Source organism: Cyanistes caeruleus, chromosome 31, assembly GCF_971803275.1.
Source record: "Cyanistes caeruleus chromosome 31, bCyaCae1.hap1.1, whole genome shotgun sequence".
In the NCBI taxonomy this organism is placed as follows: domain Eukaryota; kingdom Metazoa; phylum Chordata; class Aves; order Passeriformes; family Paridae; genus Cyanistes; species Cyanistes caeruleus.
The window spans coordinates 3,420,382-3,441,773 of NC_141731.1; the positions used below are offsets into that span (position 1 = coordinate 3,420,382).

Below are 21,392 nucleotides of genomic sequence, written 5' to 3' on the forward strand. Positions count from 1 at the left end.
TTTGCAGCCCCTCCTGCTGTGGGATCTTTGGGGCTTTTCCTCCCCTTTGGATTTCTTTGTGGAGCAGCTGCTCCAAACGGCCTCTTCCACGAGGTTCTGTGGCAGGGATTTGTTTTCCCTGGTCTCTGTCCACAGCTCAGTGCCTGCAGGAGGAAGAACAAGGAGAGGAAGAGACAGGGAGAAGGGAAAGGAAAAAGCAGAATGAGGGGAAGGTACAAGAAGGAACCAGAGAGGATGGAAAAGGTAAAGGAATGTAGATGGGTGAAAGGCAGAATGAAGAGAGGAAGGAGTTTGGAGAAAGAGAGGATGGGATTTGTCTCCATGCCAGAGGGATGGGGAAGGAGATCCCCCCAATCTGGCATTAGCAGCAGGGTTGTCCTGCAGCTAGGGGCAATGCTGGGCTGGGAGATGGAGCAGAGGAGAGGGGGGAAAAGGGCAGTGGCTTCCTCCTGACCTTCCTGGGGATCCCGGGGTACCTTCCTTTACCTCTAATCCTCCTTCTCCATCCGGACAAAGTTTGGGATTGACAAATCTTGGCTTGGGGAAAAAGCAAGGTGTGAGCACCTTGGGTTTTGTGAGAAATGAGCCTACCTCTTGAAAATTTTTAAAAGTTTAATAAGGGATAAAAGGGGATAAAAACAGCATTGGGTGCGTAGCCATAACCAGAAGCACATCAGTAACAACTCTTCTATTTTTTTTCATTGCATTGGTCAAATACATATCCATAACATTAATACATATTCAAACATTGCTCTGAACTCGTTTATATGTTCCAGGAATTCTTTAGCTTGTTTCAACCCCTGACCTGCCTTTTTAGAGTAGGAGCAGTAATTGTGGATTGTTGTTTTGAGGGTTGTGTGTGACTCCCTCACAACAGCCCCGTTCCATGCTCGCAGCAGGAGACAGGTACTGATAGCCCAAGGGTCAGTGGCACGGGTCCTTGTCACATCTGTTCCTTAAATGTTATCTGACCGTGCAGACAGTTTTAGCTACTTCCACAAGTACTTTAAATCAACATCAGCTATTTCAGAAATACATCTGAGTTATTCTCATTATTGTCAGTTAGTTACAAAAATAAAAGCATTTGTTGTTATATCACAGCTACTTCTGCCAAAGTTAACATTATATTGCACAACACATAACATACACCTTAATATTCTGTAAAAGCCAAAACTATAATATATGTTTATCACACTGTCCACAAGCTAAAATATCATCCATAAATGATGTCCTGAGGATATGAGCTACACAGGGGCCAGGGCATCGGCCACAGAAAGCTGACAAATTCTACTATATCAAAAGCAGATAAAAGTGATTACAAACTGTGCTATATCAAAATCATTGTGATTATAATAATTGGCAAAAGCCAGCACATAATAGCAAAGGGCAACAACAACATAGTTCTTTCTCACAAACACAAGGCAGGTTTTTCCCTTGCATGGAGCACTTGGGCCTTCCCCGGGCCCCTTCTGCCCTCCCGCAGAACCAGAGGCATTTTCCAGCGCACACAGTTTGTAAGCAAGAGCCGGCTGCAGCCCAGAAGGCTCCAAGCGCCTCCTTCCAGGCTGACTCTGCAGATGCCGAGGCTGCTCTGGGCTCTGCCAGGCTCTGCTGGGGCTCAGCTCTGGGCGAGGCTGGGCCCGCTCTCCCCTCGCAGTGCTCCGGGCAGCTGAGTCACAGCGGGAGAAGGACAGGACACCTCAAGGGATTGAGGTTTAACAGAGATTTTATTCAAATAACTGCCATAACAAACAGGCTGTCCTAACCTACTCTAACTAACTAACAGTGTTAACTAACATAACTAACTACTTGTCCTAACTACTATAACGAAAAGTTGGCCTCCTGTGCTTCATCTCCTGCGCTGCTCCCTCAGTTGCTTTGCTGCAGTGATCAGAGGGGTCAGGCTGGAGAGAGGCTTGGCTGATGACAAAAATGGGTGCTGCCCAAGGGATAAAAAAGAAAGAAATGAACTGTTACTTTCCAGACTCAAGTTCCTCACAGGCTCTGTTGCAACAGGACAAAGGGGAATGGTTTGAAAGTCAAGAGAGGAAAGCAGGCTCAGATTAGATGTAAAGAAGAATTGCTGTAGCAGGAGAGTGGGGAAACACTGAGAGAGGGAGCCCAGAGATGTGGGAGGTGGCTCCTCCCTGGAAACATCCAGGCTCAGGTCAGGCAGGGCTCTGAGCCACCTGATGTGCTTGAAGATGTCCCCGCTCGTGGTGGGGCACCAGCTCCAGATGAGCTCGACAGGAGCCTGCCAAGCCAAAGCAGGCGAGGATTCTGCTGGCTTTGCGTGTGAAAAGCAGCGGGACTGGAGATGATGGGAGGGGGGCCCCACAAGAAAAGCCCTCCCTGGCGCTGCCGTTTCCCCCGCAGCCGCTTGGCATTCACCTGCAGCAGCTCCTGGGCAGAGAAGCGCCGCTCCTCGTCCGGCTCCAGGCTGCACTCGAGGAAGTCCCGCAGCAGAGCCGACAGGCGCCTGGGCTCCTGCAGCTGCGGGCTCCCGTTCTGCCGGATCAGAGCGCGGGCCTGCAGGAAAAGCAAACACAGCGCTCTGACAGCTTCCTCCACACCCACACGTGCTCACATCCAGCCCGCTTTCTCTGCCCCAGCTCCCCGGGCACTTTCCTCCCTGGCACAGATGCTGCTGCTCACAGCTCATTCTTCTGGGCCAGCCAAAAAACCCAAACCCTGGTGCAGCCACAGCCATTGCAACATCCAAATGATCTTGCCTTCAGAGCCGACTGCATTGGCTGACTTTGTCAGTAGGAACTCCATCAGAAATAGCCCATTTTGCTTCTCCAAATACAGACACCAGCTTTACAGGCCATTTTCAAGAGTTAGTGTGGTCTGCCTGTGTTATTTCAAGGGATTCTTACATCAAATGCATCTCTGCAGTGCCACTGACACTCAAGTTAAAAGCATTCCTGATGCCCCATGCCAGAAACTGCCAGGCAAGGAACAGCAGGTTTGTGTGGCTGAAAGCTCAGGCTTGGTGACACAGAGAAAGTAGCTTGGACTAGGAAAGAAATATGTTAGAGTGTGGGGATGTTAAACAATCATCTTCATGTTTTAGACAAGTTTCCCAGTGAGAAGAGCCAGGGGGAGTTCATCTCACAAAACCTCTTTTAGAAACTCCTCCAGAAATCTTGTTGGGTTTGGGTGTGGGTGTTGGGGTTGGTTTGGGGTATTCTGCAAGACAACATTAGAGCTGATGCACTTGCTTCATGTATTTGGGTCATCCTCACAAGAGCTGCAACAACTTAAATCCCAAAGCAAATTGTTGCTGGAGGCTGCAGAATATTTGTCTGTGTTCAGGCTCAGGTGCTGTGGGAATTCCCTTTGCGATGTGCAGAAACCTCCAGCTGCTCCTCCCAGTGCAGGGTCACCCTGTGCTCACAGGCCTCTGCAAAGCCTGGAGAATTTGCCTCTTACCATGGCCCCCGTTTGCTGGAAGTAAGGAGGTTCTCCTTCCACCATCTCGATGGTCACAATGCCAAAGGACCAGATGTCCACCTTGGGGCCATAAGGAGAACTGGTCACAACTTCTGGGGCCATCCAGTGAGCAGTGCCCACCATGGAGCTGCACTGGTCCTGCTCAGGGCTGAGCTGAGCGCAGAGGCCAAAATCAGCTGAGGACAGAAACAAGCACTGTCAAAGGCAGCTGCAATGAGGAAACCAAGCACAAAGATTCCCCACTCTCAGTCTGGGAATGCAGTGCTGAATCCAGCTGGAAATGTCCTCAGGGCTGTAGCCAAGGAAAGATGGAACTGGACCCTTAAAGAAGCCCTCAGCTTTCATGCTTGGCTTTACTGATTTCCTTTGAAGCTTTAGATTGCAACTCCTGCCCCTCTGGGAGGGCCATACCCAGAGCAAAGGCACTCCTGACAGCCTGCTCCTCTCCTGAGCTCTCTGCACGGGGCAGCCGCTCTCAGCTGGCAGCAGGGGCCGGGCAGTGCCACCAGCAGCACTTGTGGGGCTCTGGCCCTCACTGGGAAGCAGCCCCACAGCCGCACCCCGGGAGCGCCGTGCCTGGCCAGGAACACCCACCCAGCTTGACAGAGCCGTCCATTCCCAGAAGGATGTTGGAGCTCTTCAGATCTCGGTGGATCACCCGGATGGAATGGAGGAAATCCAGGCCCTGCAGACACTGAGAGACAACAAGAAACACGAGGGAAAAAATCAGAGGCCAGAATATATCATACAAGAAAGGACAGTTTAGAATTCTGCCAACAGCAACTTTGCTGTGACAGCCCAGGAGTGCAGTGCAGACAAGCTCCAGGCAAAAGGTTCAAGGCAAAGCTGAGAACAGGAAATCAGATCCAAAAAAGACAGAGAGTACCACAACAGCAGGAAAGAGGGACATGAGCAAAGTAGAAATGCAGTGATATTTGAAGGCTGTTCACTTCAGAGGCTCTTTCCTCTCCAGCTCATAAAAACAACAGAGAAACAAAGGCCTGAGCATGGAGCCACTCTGCTCTCACAGCCTCTTTGGAAGGACCATGGTGTCCCAGCCATGGGAAGCACAAGCAGGATCCCTCACCTCCTGACTGACAGCTGCCATCTCTCCTTCAGCCATGCGTGTCTGTCTGACAACGTCCTGCAAAGTTCCTCCATCCATGTATTCCATCACCAGCCAGAGATCTCCATCAACAAGGAAGCTGGAAGAGGAGAACAGTGGCACAGAGATGAATGTGCATTGCTCAGTTCCCCCAGGGAAAAGCCCAGAGTGGAGTTTTGTTCCCAGGTCACTTGTCAATGAGGACAGAATCAGATGGAGAGACATTCCTGCCAGGCTGCACAGGCCTTGGAATCTGCACAGTCTGAAGGAGAAGGAGGCACCCGGGAGAAAGGAGAGGCCTTAGATGGCAAGCAGGTGAAAAATGCACTTTAGCCACAGCCCAGCTCAATGTGGAACCACAACACTTGTCCCCAGCTGCTTCAGCATCTGAACTCATCACTTCCACCATTCCCTCCGGAACAAGGCAACACAACTTCCAGAGTTATCCAGGGGAGGAGGCCGTGCAGCACTTGGGGCAAAAGCAGTCAAATGCTTGGAAAACCTTGCACAAAGTCCCTTCAGAAATAGGCAGGGCCATGGAAAAATGGGCAAATGAGGCATTTCTGGAAACAAGAACCTGGTCTTCCTGGCATCTGCAGCAATGGGACAGGGCTGGGAAGAAGAAGCCAAGGAAAATAATTTCTACCAGGGTTTATCAGCACTTGCTGTAAAACACAGCAAATGGGGTGAAGTTGAAGAAAAAGCCAAAGCAAAGCAACAAAAGCACATGGAAGGAGTGAAGTGCCAGGCTGTTGTTCTGGGAAGATATGGCCGGGTCAGGCATTTTCAGAACAGGCTACAGACTGGGGATGCCAGGAAAGATGAACACAGGGCCTGTGCACGGGAGAAGACCTGAAGCACTCACCTGTCCAGAGAGTTGACAATGTTGGGGTTCTTCTTGTCCTTCAGGACCACGACCTCATTCACAGCTCGTTCCCTGTTCTGCCCTCTGAGACTCATTTTCTTGATGGCCACCTGAAGGGACATTGCAGACCTTTAACTGGAGCAGTCTGTGGCAGGAGGCCACAGCAAACACGGAGCGAGTCTTTTTGGAGCGAGCGAGCCGGGCTGTGCCAAACTGCCTTGGGATGGGACACCAGAGCTCAGCAAGTGCCATTCCCACAGCCCATTGCTCTGCTCGCTGGGGCTGTTACAGGACTCATGGCCAGAGACATTTGGCTCTGTAAGCTCTGCAGAAATGCTCCCTCAGCTGTCAGCCTCAAAGCTATAACAACATTCTCTGCACCTACAGTCTTCTCAAATGGCCTCAGCACTCTTAGGATTATTATTCCAACACATTTTGCAAGCAGGAGGTAATTCTGTTTCTGTGCACATAGAGCAAAACAGCCGGGAACCCTTTAGCAATTCTATGGCATTTGGCCAGGATTTCAAATGTCCCTGCTCTGTTTGGGATAGCACAACAAAGCAAACGTGCACATCCATTGCTCAGATAATCCCTGTCCCAGCTGCCACTGACACCAGACCCAAACACAGCTGCAGGGTTTAGGAGAGAGCTTTGCTCTGCACATCCATCTTCTCATTTCTCTCCCTGGCTCTGTGGTAACAGCTGAAGTAGAACTAAAACCCCAAACTGAGCCCAAGCAGGATCTCTCCTTAATTAGGCCTTGAGGTATCCTGATGAAACTCAGGATGATAAAACTGCTAAATAGTGTTCCTGTTCGAGGCTGGGATGAAGGTAAATTGGGCCTCAGTCTCCAGCAGCTGATGCATTCACACTTTTAGACATGAAGACCAGGCCAGTGTGTCCTGCTCTGACAGACACCGCTGCCCTCCTTGCCTTCCTTTGGGCACTTGAGAAGGACCAAGTCTGTCCCAGCTGTGCTCTGCAGGCTGACCCTGCTCTGCCTTCAGAGGAGCAGCCTGTGCAGGAAAGCTCTGCTGGGCCCCACAGCTCCAGCCACAGCTCCCAGCAGAGGGGAAAGCCCTCGAGAGCTGCCAGACGTGCCGGGCGTGTTGACACTGACCTCTCCTCCCGTGGCCCTGTCGAGTCCTTTGGAAACGGTTCCAAAAGCCCTGGAGACAAAACAGCAGAGAAGAAAGAAGCAGCGCTTTAGGCCCTGGCAGTGAAAGCCAGCCCAGACAGGAGATCTCTGCTGCCTGCAGCGTTCACAAAACACCCGAGTGCATCCACCCTTCAAACAACAGCACAGCAGCCACCAGCCCTCTGCCATGCAAGGTGCCTTCTGACCACAGTTATCAATTCTGATCAGCCCTGAGAGGCAGCAGCATCGTACCCCAGTGTCTGAAGGGGTTTGGGGCTCTCCTGACTTCTCACTGCATCCTGCACCAGCAAAATACCTGGGCCCTGCTTGTGCAGAAGTAACTGCCTTGCACTTACCCTTGGCCAATCTGCTCCAGTTCCAGGTATTTCTCGGCAGGCTCCCCCACGCTCACGGTGTTCCCTGAAAGAAACCAGGTGGAAGATGCTCCCTCTCAGATGAGAGCCAGAATGCAGCCCCACTCCCTGGGGCCGGGAGCCCCTTGCTCTCAGCTGGGGAAGGACAATAAATGACCCTGTGCCATTCAGCTGCAGAGCAACCCTGGGTGCAGCTGATGCTGAGACACACACACAGCACCCTGCTCTGGCACACAGGAACAGAGCAGACGTACTCAGCTGCATCAGGCTCCACTCCCCGCTCCCCTCTGGCTGCAGGGCTGTGCTGCTGTCAGAATGTTCAGCCCAGGATCCTGCAGCACAGGGAGCTTCAGTGTCCTCTTCAGGAGCAGAGGGAGGTTCTCCATCTTCTTCCCAAAGCACAGCATCTTCTCTTTCCTCTTCCCAAAACTCTGCAGCTTCTCTGTCCTCTTCCCAAAAAGCTGCAGGTTCATCATCATCTTTCCAAGCCATGGGACATTCTCTGTCCGCTTCCCATGCTGGAAGATGTTCACCCTCCTCTTCCCAAGCCACAGGATGTCCACCGTCCTCGTCCCCCACCGGGAGATGTCCACTGTCCTTGTCACACACCGCGGGAGCCTCGCCGTTGTTTTCCCAAACCGTGGGGTGTTCGCCCTCGTCTCCCAGAACAGCGGGAAGTTCACTGCTCTCTTCCTCCTCTTTGGCCTCCTCTTTGCAAGCAGAGGGAGCCAGAGGAGGTGCTGATGCTGCTTTGGTGCCCTGTGGACAGACGGGAGCGTGAGGGACGGGAAGTTCTATCTCAGTTATCACCTTCTTTATCCTCAGCTACACATCCAGCTGCACTAAGCAGAAATAGGGTTCAGAGCTGTTCAAACTAACAATGGGCTAAAGCCGACATTGCCACTTATTGTTGGGAATTCCATATTCCAGCATGGCTAAAGCCAGCAAGCAATCTTCTGCCTGCAAAACCAGTCCTGCAGCTCTTCAAAAGCTCTTCAGCAGAAACAGAGAAAACTGCCAGGGATCTCTTTGCTGCTGCTGCTGCTGCAAAGACACTACAGGAACTTTCCTTCAGCCTCCCAGGCTGGCACTCGGCTGCCACACGCCGAGCTCACAACTTGCTGCACAATTCTGAACACCAAAGCTTCCTTTGCCACTCACCGAAGGAGGAGCTGCTGGGGATCCACGCGTGAGGTGCCCTGCAACGGGAGAGGGAACGTGAACCAGATGTTGTTAGGAAAAAACTGCCTATGGTGGGAAATGAGCAAGGCAAGCCCGAGAGAGCATTTTGGTTTCATAGCATCCCTCCAGGAGCCACAGGCCCTTCACACAGCAAGCAAGAGAGCAGCACAAAATACTGGGCTGTGTCAGCTCTTGGCTGGAGCAGCAAACGGAGGGAGTTCCAGGCTCCGCTGCCACAGACTCCCCGCTTGAGGGAACAGAACCCCCCCAGGCCTCATTGCAAATGCTGTGCACGCCCCGCTGGCTGCAGACACCCCCTTTTTCAGCTGCAGCTGCTGGCAGGAGCTCTCCCAAACCAACCCTGTCCTCATGGCAATTTGGTCACAGAGTCAACTCCGTTCCAGTGGAAAAACAGAAAGCACACAGCAAGCCCAAAGCCACAGAGGCTGCACCAAGGGAAAACCTCAACTTACGTGCCAAGTGGGTTAAAAAATACCCCGAATAAGCCACAGAGAACAGAGTGCCAACTGCAGCAACCACTTGCTGCATCATTTTGGCTGCGCTGCACACGTCTGCAGACTGTACCCCTGCAAGCACAGAAGGACACCCGTCAGGGGCTGGGCTGGCTGCTGAGAATGCCTCGGGCAGGAGGATCCTCTGGCAACGAGCAGGCGCCCAGAGCCGCTCTGGACACTGAGGCCTCCGTGTCCCACAGCAACGGGAACACCACGGGGACGTGGCAACGCTCCTGTGACACCACAGCAGCCGCTCACGCAAAAACCGCCTGGAAGCTTCTCCTGTGTCACAAAGGAGCATAAAGAATCCTCCCAGGGCACGGCCTATTGCCCAAAGGATCCAAGAGGAACTCTGAAAATGCAGCAAACAAGGACACCCCATAGCCCAGCCTGAGCACTGAGGAGGAACGAGGACAGCACCAAACCAGAGCAAACACGACCTGTAGTCACTGATACTGCTGAATAAAACCAGCAAGGCTTGTTCCATCTGGAATCTTTGTTCTAGTTCTAAAAACAAGCAAGGTTCTCCACTTTAAATATACAGAAAGCAGGAGGTGGGATTAGGAAGGAGGAGGAGCAGGAGGAGGGAGAAAGGAAAAGGAGGAGCAGGAACAGGAATAGAAGGAGAAGCTGGAGGTTCCAGTGCCCCCTGTGTCCCCAGCACCCCCAGCCACTGGCCCATCGCCCCCACCTCATCCTGCAGGTGAGCAGGGAGGGGGAGCTGGTCCCAAATCTGTCAGGGGGAGCCTGAGAGGGTCTTTTTATTGGGGTGTGTTTGGAACTTGCAGATTGAGGAACTGAGCCCCAAATATTGTCTGGCGTCCCTGGGAGGTTTTTTTCTCTGGGTGTGTAGGTTTGGATCTTGCAGGACCCCAAAGCTGAGCCCCTTGGGGGATCTTTGGGGTCCACATGGCCATTGCCCAGTATTGGCTGGGGGAGGACATTGGTCCTGGGGACCCCCGGGAGAGCAGAGGAGAGGAACCCCTGGGACCCCCAGAGTGGGGAGAGCAGAGAGGGGCGATCCCAGAGCTGGGGGACCCTGGCAGCTTGGAGAGGTGGGAGCCTGGAGAGGAGAGACTCCTGGGATCCCTGGGATCTCAAAGCAGAGATCAGGGGAGAAGGGAGCCCATGGACCCCCAAAAGCCCCTGGATCATCGCTAAGGGGGACCCCAGAGGAGGGGGAACCCCTGGAGCCCTTGGACCCCCATCATCCCAGGGAACTGAAACCTCTGGAAGCCTAAAAGTGTAAAGACAAGAGATGGGGAACTCCCGGGGGAGTTTTTTTCAGGCTGAATCTTGATATTTTGGAGATTATCATGGACACAAGACTCCTGCTTAGCTCTAGGCATAGACTTGGGTAGGAGGAGCTTCTGCTCCAAGGCACTCCCACTTTGGTTACTCCCAAACCAGGATTTGTCATTTCCAAGCCATGGCCAGATGGAGAAAGAGAAAAAGCTCTGGAGATCCTGCATGAGGAGGGGCTGCAAACTCAGCCCAGGGAGCTGCAAGGAGGAAAGATCCCCCCTGTGCCAGGAAGGCATCTGGAGATCCTGCCGGAGCTCAGAGCTGGGGGAGAGAGCTCATGGCAGGGAGAAGCCCCACAAATGCTTGGAATGTGGGAAGGGCTTCAGCTGGAGTTTCAAGCTGAGGGAACACCAAAGGATCCACCCTGGGAAATGGCTCTGTGAGTCTGGGGAGTGTGGGAAGGGCTTCAAGAACAGGTCCCATCTGATCTGGCACCAGGTGATTCACACTGGGGAGAGCCCCTAGGAGTGTGGGGAGTGTGGGAAGAGGTTCAGGAAGATCTCTGTCCTGATTAACCACCATAGGATCCACACAGGGGAAAAGCCTGGAAAGTGCTTGGAATGTGGGAAGAGCTTCAATTGCAGCTCCCACCTGATCTGGCACCAGAACATCCACACAGGAGAATGCCCCAGTGAGTGTGGGGAATGTGGTAAGAGCTTCATTGAGATGTCCAATCTGATTTGTCACCAGAAGATCCACACAGGGGAAAAGCCCTACACGTGTGGGGAGTGTGGAAAGGGCTTCAGCTGGAGATGCAACCTCGGAGCACACCAGTGCATCCTGAGTGTGGGAAGAGATTTCCAAGGAGCTCAGGTCTCATCAAACATCAGTGGATTCACACAGAGGAGAGGCCCTAACGCTGCCCTGACTGCGGGAAGGGCTTCACAAAACTGCACCCTCATCAGGCACCGACACATCCACACTGGGGAGAGGCCCTATGAGTGTCCCCAGTGTGGGAAGAGCTTCTCACAGAGCTCAACCTTGACCAGACAGATCTTCCTGACTCCCTGTGGGCACCTGGATGAACACAGGGGCAGGAATATCCATCAGAACACAGAGCAACAATGGGAATTGCAGATTGACTGCCCCTGAAGATTCACCAGAATGCAGAGATCCCCCCACAGCCCCTGGAGAAGCCCATGCCCGAGCAGGGGAATGCCTGAGATGAGGCTGTGACCCCAGGGGACACCTGTGGACAGAGGGGTCCCTGCTGGAGCCGCCTGTCCTGGAAGGTCTGACCCCGTGTCAGAGTGACCCACGCTGCAGCACTGTGAGGGGGCTGCTCCCATGGAATGGACTCAGGTTGGAGAAGTTCCTGGAGACCTCTCTGGTGGGAGAGATCCCAGAGTGCAGCAGGGGAACAACTCCTGTCCTTGAACAGCAGGAAAAGCCCTGGGAGATGAACTGACCATGGCTCCATTCCCTGTATCCCTGCACTGCCAGGTTAGGATGCAGAGTTGGTAGGAGGGAGGGGTGGAAGGAAGGTGCTTTTAAGGGTCTTCTTATTCTCCTGCTCTGAGCTTATTGGCAATAAATTCAATTCATATTTCCTGTTTTGCCCATGACTGTGTTTAATGAGGAAAGGTCCCGGGTCCTTAACTCATGAACCCTTGGTTAAATTTTCTCTCCCTGTGTGGCTGTGGAGGGCAGTGAGAGAGCAGCTGTGGTGGGTGCCTGGACTCGGGCCAGCATCACCCCACAGCAGTGGGACATGTCCTTGTGTGGCCCTGTGCTATGGTGCTACAGGTGCTGTTGCTTTTGTCTCCCTTATGATTTTATCTTTTGCGTTAAATGCTCGTGAAGTGCCCCCGGTGTCCCTCGTGTTTCCTCGGCGCCGGTATCCCCGTCCCTTCCCCTGCTCCCCGTCCCACGTTCCATCCCGGCTGGCGGAGCCTTGGAGCTGCCGTGGGGGCCGTGGGGCTGCCCCGGGGGCTGCGCCCCGAGCCGGGGCCCCTTCCCAGTGCTCCCAGTGTGACGCTCCAGCCTGGAGCAGCCAGCGAGGGCTTCAGCTGGGACGGCAGAGAGGCGCTGCTGGGGGGTCCTGGCTCACTTCGCTTTGGTTTTGGTATTTTTGGGAGTTTTCTGCAAGAAATCTCTCCTCCACTCAGCTGAAGGGGTTTGGAGGGCGGGTCCCCTTTTTTGGGGGAAATCAAAGCGATGCACTGATGCTCCTAATTAGACGTGCATGAGGCTCCAGAGTTTCCCGCTGAGCCGGAGGCACCCAGCAGCCAGGGCTGGGCAAGGTGAGCCGGGAGGTGCGGAGAACTTTGTTTGTGTTGGGAGCTCAATGGCGGCTCGGGCCCGGCCCGTTCCAGGGCTGTTCCTCATCCCCGCCTTTCCCCTCACGCAGCCCGGGGCGGGCCCTGAGAGCGCGGGGCGGGGCTGTGCCGTGTGCAGAGCCCGCCGCTGGCTGCCATTGGCTGCTGCTGCCGTCACTCGTGGCTCTGGCGCGCGCTGATTGGGCAGAGAGGGCACAAGCCCGGCCCCGCTGGCGCTCCCAGGGCGGCCGTGGGGCAGGAGAGCCGCCATTGCCGGAGCGTCTGTGCGGGCCCGGCAGCGGCGGCAGCAGCGGCCGGAGCCCGGTGAGGCGGCGGCGGAGCTCGGAGGCGGCCCCGGCCATCGCAGGTGGGAGCCGCGCTCGGTTCTGCGGGGGCTCGGGGCTCGCTGCGGGCCCGGGAGGGGGCGGCAGGGGGCTGTGGCGGGTGGCTTGTGCCGTGGCCGGCCCGTGTTGGCCCTGGGCTGAGGGCGCTGCGGGAGCGGCTGCCCGCGGTCTCCTTGCCGCTGGGGCCTCGGCAGGAGGCGGTGGCGGAGCAGCGCTGGCTCGTCCCGCTTCGTGTCGGGAGGCCGGAGGTGGCTGCGCTGTGCCCGGGGCCGGGCGGGAAAATTCCCGGCGCCAGAGGTTTGTGTGGCCCAAGGAGCCAGAGGAGCGGTGTGCAAGTGACTTTATTGCTGCCCAAAGGGAGAGGCCATGGGGCATTTGCCGTGCGCTCTCTCCAGGTGTTGGAGGACGCGGGCTCGTTTTTGTCCTGATTTTCCCGGCCGCATGTCCCTGTCCCTTTGCCCAGCACTGGCCGAGGGGCTTGGAAGGTTCAGCCTTCCCGATCCGCCTGCTGCATATCCTTTTTGTATAACATCCTGTGAAAAACGAAGTTCACATAATTTTTATCGAATTTAAAAGTTTAATAAAAAAATAATTAGGAGAAAAAAATAATGTATACAGATACGGCCGGGTGTCTCTGCATTCAGCCAAGAGAGCACACCTTATTAACAAAGGATTGTCCATTAAGAACAGAATCCTACTACATATCCATAAATTCTCCTACATATTCATACATCGTTCTTAGGATCTTTGGTGTTCTTCTGTTTAGTTTTCTCTTGCCCCCTTCTCAATGGATCAATCCTCTTGGCGCCATTGAGATTTACATTCCCTGATACCAGAAATGCAATAAATTCCTCCCCCCCCCCCCCCAGTTCTGGTCACTGCTGTTTTCATCTGGATAAGATAGTTTATAAAAGAAAAGAAGGTCTCCAGCTATCTTTTTCAGTCTTTGGGTTACACAAACAAAAGTAGTTTTTGTTTTAATGCTATGTCCTAGCTTGACATACATGTATTATGCCACTATTTCTAAGTTTCATTAATAACAGAAATAAAGAAGACTATATTATTACAGCTAAATTTTCTAATGTTATACATATAATATTCATTATAATACTTGTGAAAAGCCAATAATATGATATGCGTTTATAACAACCCGATATTCCTAGCTCTGTGAAGTGTTTGTTCTTTTGGAAGTTCAGGAATGTTTCGGGACTTGGTCTGAGCAGCAGTCCTTGTCAATTAGTAACATTTTCTGAAACTGGTGATTTCTCCCATTGCTTCCTTATGTACAAGTCCCTGGCCCCATCTCCAAGCAGATTCACTCATTGCCTCTGTTTTTTCTTCCTGGGTGTTCTTTGTTTTTGGGATTGCTCTCAGTGCCCTCATTCTCTGTCCTTTTGTAGCCGTTTGTGGCTCAGGAGGCCTGGCTGCCACCTGCATCCCCTTGCTCAGCTGCTGAATGAGCTGCACTCAGCAAGGTGTGGTGCATGGTAAAAAGATGAGAGTTGCTGTAGCACATGAGAGGAGAAACAGCATTTGTTAAATCCATGGTCTGTGAGGGAAGCACAAAACTCTGTCCCATTCCCATCCTTTCCACATTTGGGCTGGTACATGAGCTGCTTTTTTATTTCCTTTGTTATCTGTTTTACTACTTTTCCATTGCCATCCATTTGCCACGAGCAGATTTAACTTTTAAACTTTTTTAAACTTAACTTTTCCCAAACCTCTCCTTTTTCTGCTAAAAGGTAATCTGATCCCATCCCATGGTGAAATACTGTGTTCCTCATCTGAATGGACTGGTTGGGGGGAAGGTCAGGAGCTGGAGCTGTCTGGTTCGTTATTTTTTTGGTTATTTCACAGAGGCTTCCTCTACTTCTTTTCCTTGTCCTCCTGACTGGATCAAGTCATCCACATCCTGCATTAAGCCAGTCCCTGGGGGTGAGGTCAATTCCTTTGATATTTCCTGCAAGGCTTGCCCCAATCAGGCCGGTGCTTCCGTGCATCCCTGCAGAAGGACCGTCCATGTCTTGAGCATTTTCCCTTCTAGCTCTTGTTGCCAGCCCAAGGCAGAATTGTGTTTGCATCCTCTGGAAGTGGGCAGATCCCCAGAAAGCATCTTTTGCATCAAGTTGTGAATGGCAGCAGTGTGAGGAGGGCACCTGGTTGAAGCTGGTGTAAGGATCTGAGAGTGTGGGGTGCCTCGGTTTCATCATCTCATTTCTTCTTCTTGGGTCCTGCAGCATTCTGTGGATTCCATTGGATTTCTTGTTTGGGAGGATAGGAGCATTCTAGGGAGCCATCCCTGGCTCCCCAAGCCGTGCCTTGAGCAGGACTCCCAGACAGGCTGTGAGCCCTTCCTTCCCTCTCTTGGAACAGGGGATTGCTTTTGGACACCTCTTGTCCTGGTTGCTTCAGGGAAATTTGGAGAGGCTCCATATCTAATTTTGCCAATTTCCCTGGGTCTGCCCACACTTGTGGGTTCACTTCAGCCGTGGCTCTGCCAGACATTTGACACAGAGGTACAACAGAACCAGCCTCTGTATCACCTTATGCAATATTAATTTGTATTCCCAATTTAGCCATCAAGTCCCTTCCCAATAAATTAAAATCACTATTGTGAGCAAATAAAAATTCCTGCATTTCAAACCCATCCCCCACATCTGCTAATAGTGGCTGAATAAAGCACTCCGGCTCATGTTTCCCACTTAGTGCCTTAATAATTTAAATATTCCCTAACACCTTTAGGTGTAAGATTCTGAGTGGATGGAGAGGCCCCTGTGTCCATCAGGAAAGGTCTCCTCTGGATCCAGCCCCACCCTGGATGTTCCCAAGGGCTGCAGTGTGGTGGGTCCCTGGTGGAATGGGAGCTGTGCCACCGCTAAGAATGCGTGTCCATCAAGGGCTGGACTTGCTGGTGCTGAGGGTGCTGCTGTCTGTGCTTGCAGTGTCCTTGTGCCCTGCAGCTGGAAGGCTGATTCCTTGCCAGGGGCTGTTTGGGTGGGCTGTGCCCTGGCCAGGAGGGCAATGCCTGTGCCAGGTGCTTGTGGCCGAGGGTGTCCCCTGGGTGCTGGGGCCCCCTTGGGCCCTGGGCTTGATCCCTCAGGGGCTGTAGGAGCTGTGCCATGGCCTTTGCCTTCAGCTTGGCCTTTTGCTCATCCCTTGCTGCATTCAGCTGCTGAGCCTTTGTGAGCAAGTGCTGCAGGGGCTTCTTCTGTCGCTGCTGCAGCCCCCCTCAGTGCCTGTGGGTGCTCATCCTGTGGCAGCTGCTGAGCTTTCTGCGAAATCCTTCCTTTCTCCAGGGACCCAGCAGGAAATGCTTAAAAGATCATGTGGATCCTTGCAGGTCTAATCGCCATTTTTGAGTTGTTCCTTCCTCGTGCTGGCTGTGCTGAGGCTCCCCTCCCCAGCCCGTATCCCAGAGCCGGTCCCTGTCCTGCCGCAGTGTCCAAAGGCGGCCCCCCCGGCGGGCAGGGCCGGCAGCTCCACGGGGCCGGGCAGCGGCCGGGGCGTCCCGCAGCCTCCTGGGGGCCGGGGGCCACTGCCGGCCCTGCCCGGGGGGTGCTGGGCTCAGGCAGCGCCCGGCGCTGAGCCCCGGCTGCCCCACAGCCCCGGCCCGGCCCCACAGCTCCCCACAGGCCCCCAGCCCGTGCTCCCGGTGCCGCAGCTCTGCGCCCGCTCCTGCCGCTCCCAGCTCAGAGAAACCCCCTGAAATCCTCACCTCCTTGTTTTCCTGTCCTCCAAAACTGGGATACAAAGGATCTGAGTAAGCAAGCAAATTTGGAGGATGAGACCCTTCTGAAAATCCTTCCAATCCTCAGTATTTCTTTCTTCCTCCTCTTTTCCATTATCCTTTTTCTTACCCCATGGATTCCTCCTGCTGCTTCTTGCCTTAAGCACATTCCTGCACACTCCCCTTCAGCCAATCCCTTCCCAGTACACCAACACCATCCATCCCCTGTTGTCTAAATCCCTTCTGGACTTCCCTTCTTGCCCCCCTGGGTGTCCATGTCCTTAATTCCCTCTGGGAGAATGAGCAAACGACCTCCACATGCTCCCATGGGACCCTTGAGAGATATTTTGGGATCCTCATCCCTTTTGCTGGGACCCCATTGTGGCTTTCCCTTTTGTCCCCTCCCTGGGTGCCCTGCCATGTTCACTCCCCGAAGATGCCACTGTAGTCACTGCTGAGATTTTCAGTGCTCTCTCCCTGCCGACTCTTGAGAGCCGCCCTGATCCGTCACTCGTCTGTCTCCTGCTCACTCTCGGGTACCCAATCAATGCCCGGTGCCGCCGCCAGCCGAGGGAGCCGATCCCCCAAACTGGGTGAGGCCCCTTCAGCTGCACTCACTGCCCGCCGGCCCGGACGGTGGAAGGAATTGCGGAGGAGCCCCAAGGTGTGTGGAAAAATTGACATCCCCAGAGGTTTCTGTCCAAAAGGAAGGCAGAGGAGTCCTGTAAAAGTAATTTCATTCAGAAAAAAAGGGAGAGGCCCTGGGACATTTCCCATGGGGTCTCTCCAATTGTTGGCAGACACAGCCTCCTTTTCATCCTAATTTTCTTGGCCACATCTCCCTCTCCCTTTCCCCACTGGCTGAAGTCCTGGAGAGGCACAGACTTCCCAGTGCACCTCCTACATACCCCCTTAATATGCACCCCACTTTTGTATAGCTAACGATATTGATGGCTGTGTTAAGTCTTTGTTGTTCTTCTGGAAGTTGATGAATTTAGCAGGACCTTGGCTGAGCAGCAGTCTGTGTCATCAATTAATAACATTTTGTGCAGCTGATGGCTCCTCCTGTCACTTCCTTATGTCCACGTCCCTGGCCCTATGTGCAATGAGGTTGAGGGGATGAGTTTGTAAAGAGGCTTTGTTGTTGTTCCTTTGCTGGGGTTGCCCCGTTTTGGGGCCATCCCCCCTGGAGCAGGGTGTCCCCCCTTGGTGCAGGCGCAGGGCTCAGGCAGGGCTGAGCCAATCAGAGCGCGCGGCGCTGATGACTCATCAGTGTCCAGGCAGAGCCGCAGCTGCCAGCGTTCCCCAGCTGGAGCCCAGCTGCGCCCCTCCCCCCCGGGCCTTGGCGCCCCCCTGGAGGGGAATTTGGGGAGGTGGGAGGGGGGAGCGCCAAGGCCGGGCCCCCCCGCGCTGTGGTGGCGGGAGCGGCTGCAGTGGGGAGCGAGTGCGGGCGGAAGCGGCCGAGAGCCCAGCGCTGCCCCAGGCCGAGCTGGCCCAGCTGCATCCGTGCCCCTGCGGTGGGATGCTGTGGGACTGGGGGGGAAGAGGGAGGCGGCAGTGGGTGCTGGGCCTGGGGGCAGCAGGAGAAGGGAAGGAGAAGCAAGGTTGAGGAACAAAATGGTCAAAGGATGCACGTGGGAGGAGAAGGTGGGATTGTGCAGGCATAGGAGGAAGAGGAGTGTGAGGAAGAGAAGGGCCACAGGAGGAGGAAGAGCAGGAAGAGGAAGCAGCACAAGGTTCCTCCCTCCCTATATATGCAGTTCCAGGAGTGTTGCCCTGCCCACAGTCAGCAGGTGATTGAGGAGCGGGATCCGCAGTTTTCACAGGGCTGAACCTTGGTGTTTCTGAGCTTTATTGGGCTAAATGTTGGTGCTTTGTCTTTTTGCAGGGGCTGAATCTTTCTCTTCTGCAGGGAGTTTTGCCTGAATTTGGTGTTTGGCTAGTTTGTCATCTTTGTTTTGATATTTGGAGGATGTCTGGGCTGAATCTTGGTATTTTGGTTTGTTACAGACACAAGATGCCCAGTGACTTTCTGAGATGACCTTGGGCAAGGAGGAACCCCCAGCCCAAAGCGCTCTCCTCTCTTTCTTTCTCCTAATCTGGAATTTTCATTCCCAAACTGTGTCCAGATGGAAGAGGAGGAGAAAAAGCCCCAGAGATCCCGCATGAGGATGGGCTGCAAACCCAGTCCAGGGAGCTCCGAGGAGGAAAGATCCCCCCAGTGCCAGGAACACGGCCAGAGATCCAGCCGGAGCTCAGAGCTGGGGGAGAAGCCCCACAAGTGCTTGGAATGTGGAAAAGGCTTCAGAAAGAGCTCTGACCGGGTCCGGCACCAGGTGATCCACACTGGGGAAAAGCCCTATGAGTGTGGGGAATGTGGGAAGAGCTTCAACCGGGGCTCCAACCTGATGAAACACCAGAGGATCCACACTGGGGAACGGCCCTATGAGTGTGGGAAATGTGGGAAGAGCTTCAGAAGTATCTCTGACCTGATGAGACACCAGGTGATCCACACAGGGGAACGACCCTACACCTGCTTGGAATGTGGGAAGAGCTTTGGGTGGAGCTCCAACCTGAGGGCACACCAGCTCATCCACACTGGGGAGAGGCCCTACGAGTGTCCCCAGTGTGGGAAGAGGTTTCAGACCAGCTCCACTCTCATCAGACATGAGCGGATTCACACAGAGGAGAGGCCCTTCCGCTGCCCCGAGTGCGGGAAGGGCTTCAAGCACAACTCCACCCTCACCACCCACCGGCGCATCCACACTGCGGAGAGGCCCTATGAGTGTCCCCTGTGTGGGAAGAGCTTCTCCAGGAGCTCTAACTTGACCCAACACCAACGGAGGCACCAGTAAGGGAAGCCCTGCGAGTGCCCCGAGTGCAGGAAGAGCTTCGTGCGCTGCTCCAGCTCCATCCCCCATGGGAGGATGGGCGTTGGATGATCCCCAGTGACCCCCGTTGGGCAGAGCCCTGGTGATCCGTGGTCCTGGTGATCCGTGTTGGGAAGACACCTGGCTGGGAGGCTCCACATCTTCCTGGCTCCCTGTGGGCACCTGGATAAAAGCAAGGGAATTAAAATCCAACTGGATACAGAATGACAATGGGAATTGTTGACTTTCAATCCTTGAGAACCTTTTGCCTCAGGAGCCGTGTGGGCAGAGAAAAGGGGGTGACACTGGGCTTGGGGGGCCCGAGGGGAGCACCCACGCTCTTGGGGGGGTGAGGACACCACCCCTAGGACCCTTTTTCACCTTCCTGTGCAGGCAGAAGCCGAGCCCCAGTGCCAGGAAGACGAAGCCCAACACGGAGACTCCAATCCCCGTCAGCATCTTGCTGTGGGCAGTGTTTGACGGCATCCCTGGGAGGTCTGCAGAAATCAGGACCCCCAAAACTTCTCACAGACACTTCAATCCCCTCCAAGCACCCTCCCAGTCCCTTCCAGCCCAGCCAGGACGCTCTGAAACCTCTTTCAGAGTCACTAATTTTAAAAAATTAGGTATTTTAGAAAAAGTGGAGATCTTAGCTAGAGATAGGCCTTGCCCGAACTAGTTAGAGTTAATGATGAAGTGAGAAGCAGGATTTGAGATAATGAATCTCAGGTAAAAAATTACTTGTCATTGTACGTTTAGATGTGCTTATAATGAGAAAAGAGAAACTGATAAACGGGTTCAGGAAGATCACAGACCTTACATCTGGAAACCCATTTCAAAGTCACAAGGGAGGAAACTGGAGTTGTACCAAATGTCATTTGTAATGTCAACCACTGTAAAGGTAGAAAGGTGAGAGTGAGGAAGAGCGGTTTTCCTTCATCTCCTGATGAACCCTCCACACCAAAACGACCCCCTCCTCAAATTAGGGAGCCAACCATGCAGGCGTAATGACATTAAAATCATTACCATGAATTCTAATCCGAAGTGGCACATGGGACGTGATAGCATTATGCATATGCATTAGTATTAATATGTATTAGTATTTTGGATATTTAAGACTTTTGTAAATAAATTCACACTGGAATCTTTTGTCAACTTGCAGTGCGTATTAAGGGGTGACTCCTGCCCTCGCCCAGTGCTGTGATTAAACATCCACTGTGTAACTTTAAACTGTTGGAGAGGTTTTTTGTCCATTAACAGATTGATGTTGATACTGGATCAATATCGCTATTTTGGTAAATCACTGCCAGTCTCTTCCCAGCCTCCCCAGGACCCAGCAGAGCCCCTCCTGTTCCTCTCAGGATCCCACAGCCCCCCCCCTAATTTCCCCCCACTGCCCCAGGACCCCCAAACCCTCTCCCAGTCCCTTCCCAGCCCCACCAGGACTCATCAAGACTCCTCCCAGTCTCTTCCCAGCACAACCAACCTCATCCCAATCCCTGCTTTCCCATCCCCAATCTCCTTCCAGCTCCTCCAGGCTCACTCAAATCCCTCCCAGTGACACCCAGCACCCCAAACTCCCTCCCAGTGTCCACCAGGACCCCCAGAACCCCATCCTACCCTAACCCAGCATCCTTCAAACCCCTTCCCAGCCATCTTAAGCACCTCAATCCCTTCCCCAGTTTAAACCAGTCTATCTCAAACTCCCTCCCAGTTCCTCCCAGCACACCCCAATCCCCCTCTGGGCCCCCCAGTGCCTCCCCCGCTGCCCCCGGCGCTGTGGGGGCCGGGCCGTGCCCCAGTGCCGGCTCAAGGGGTGCTCCAGGCTGCCGTGCTCCACCTGGCAGCTGGAGCTGAGCCCGCATTGCCGGGGGCGGTTTCCAGCAGCACCAGGAGCTGCTGGCTCCAGTCCCCGCTGGGGAGCACGGCAGTGGCCAGCACGTGGCCCGAGAGCTGCTGCTGGCCCTGGGAGCAGCTCAGCTGGATGTGGGCAGGGGAGAAATCCATCAGGGAGCAGAGCAGGCGGCCGGGGCCGGGCTGGGAGCTGGAGGGCACCAGCGAGATGGACACGCTGGGATGGGCACTGGGAGTGAGTGGGAACAGAGTGGGATCAGATGGGAAGGAACTGGGAGAGATGGGAGACGAGTGGCGTGGCATTGAGAGGGAGTGGGAATGGACTGGCAGGGACTGGGGTGACGCTGAGAGAGATGAGAGTGGGTACTGGGACACTGGAAGAGAGTGTGGAGGTCTGGG

General features: G+C 54.1%; 4 protein-coding genes and 1 pseudogene across 4 annotated transcripts in view; 3 read left to right on the forward strand and 2 right to left on the reverse strand.

Moving 5' to 3' along the window:
- LOC147648733 (uncharacterized) overlaps positions 1-21,392 on the forward strand; it is a 394,698-nt gene that overhangs the window by 215,823 nt on the left and 157,483 nt on the right. The gene's annotated exons all lie outside the window — the stretch shown is intronic.
- LOC147648734 (uncharacterized) overlaps positions 1-21,392 on the forward strand; it is a 288,691-nt gene that overhangs the window by 194,349 nt on the left and 72,950 nt on the right. The window lies entirely within an intron of this gene.
- The window catches only part of LOC147648735 (serine/threonine-protein kinase PAK 3-like), a 249,724-nt gene that overhangs the window by 97,926 nt on the left and 130,406 nt on the right, over positions 1-21,392 (reverse strand). The gene's annotated exons all lie outside the window — the stretch shown is intronic.
- On the reverse strand, positions 1,709-8,137 carry LOC147648742 (serine/threonine-protein kinase PAK 1-like). The gene is made up of 9 exons (XM_086866548.1): positions 7,193-8,137; positions 6,921-6,984; positions 6,547-6,595; positions 5,427-5,536; positions 4,544-4,661; positions 4,051-4,150; positions 3,436-3,632; positions 2,392-2,529; positions 1,709-1,939 (listed from the first exon to the last, which is right to left on the reverse strand). Exons 1-9 carry the CDS (start codon positions 7,428-7,430, stop codon positions 1,850-1,852), a joined length of 1,104 nt encoding a protein of 367 aa, XP_086722674.1. The 5' UTR covers positions 7,431-8,137; the 3' UTR covers positions 1,709-1,849.
- LOC147648743 (uncharacterized) lies at positions 17,898-19,619 on the forward strand (annotated as a pseudogene).